The sequence below is a fragment of the Otolemur garnettii genome, unplaced genomic scaffold (assembly GCF_000181295.1).
Source record: "Otolemur garnettii isolate 467f Iridium unplaced genomic scaffold, OtoGar3 scaffold00031, whole genome shotgun sequence".
Lineage (NCBI taxonomy): Eukaryota > Metazoa > Chordata > Mammalia > Primates > Galagidae > Otolemur > Otolemur garnettii.
This window is the reverse complement of record NW_003852426.1, coordinates 15,837,490-15,838,111: the sequence shown is the minus strand read 5'-3', so window position 1 is coordinate 15,838,111 and position 622 is coordinate 15,837,490. Positions and strand designations below refer to the sequence as shown.

Sequence of the window (622 nt, the reverse complement as noted above, 5' to 3'; positions counted from 1 at the left end):
GGGGGGCGGCCGTAGTCTCTTACCTTGAAGGCCACGGGCAGGGTCTTATTGCAGCGCCAGTGCGAGGGTAGCACTGAGCACAGGAAGTTGGGGCTGTCAGTGCGGACGAGTTCGGCCGGGTGGTCAGCGATGATCTCCACCATGGTGCGGTTGTCGTGCGGCGGCCGCAGCCGGGGCACAGCAGCTGCCGCCGCCGCAGCCGCTGCCGCTGCCGCAGCCGCTGCCGCCGCCTCCTGTTGCTGCTGCTGTTGTTGCTGCTGCTGCTGTTGCTGCTGCTGCTGCTGTTGCTGCTGTTGTGCAGCCACCACCGGGCTCAGGTCGCTCATTTTGCCGGGCTGCAGGCTGCTGGAGGGGGGGCTGAAGCGCCGGCTGGTGCTCGGATCTACGGGAATACGCATCACAACAGCCACAAGTTAGCGAAGTGGCCGGGGGAGGGGGAGGAGGGTGGAAATGAGGGGCGAGGAGGAAATTGGGGGGGTGGAGGCGAGACGGGGGGAAAGGGGATGGAGGTGATGGGGCTGAGGAGGTGAGAAATCAAGTTCGATGAAGTCAAGTGCGGGGCAGAGTCTGATGGGAGCCAGCGGTGACGATGAGGAGTAGTCGGGTCGGCGGGTAGGGAGCC

General features: G+C 65.6%; 1 protein-coding gene across 5 annotated transcripts in view; it reads right to left on the bottom strand.

Annotated features, from left to right (window-relative positions):
- The window catches only part of RUNX2 (runt related transcription factor 2), a 212,217-nt gene that overhangs the window by 125,127 nt on the left and 86,468 nt on the right, over positions 1-622 (bottom strand). For 2 of the 5 annotated variants that reach the window (XM_023512867.1, XM_012804878.2), the window contains exon 3: positions 24-382. In XM_023512867.1, coding sequence (XP_023368635.1) covers positions 24-382 — 359 coding nt within the window. Of the gene's footprint in view, positions 1-23; positions 399-622 lie in introns of those variants that run through there. The other 3 variants (XM_012804879.1, XM_012804881.1, XM_012804880.1) reach the window with 3 other exon arrangements.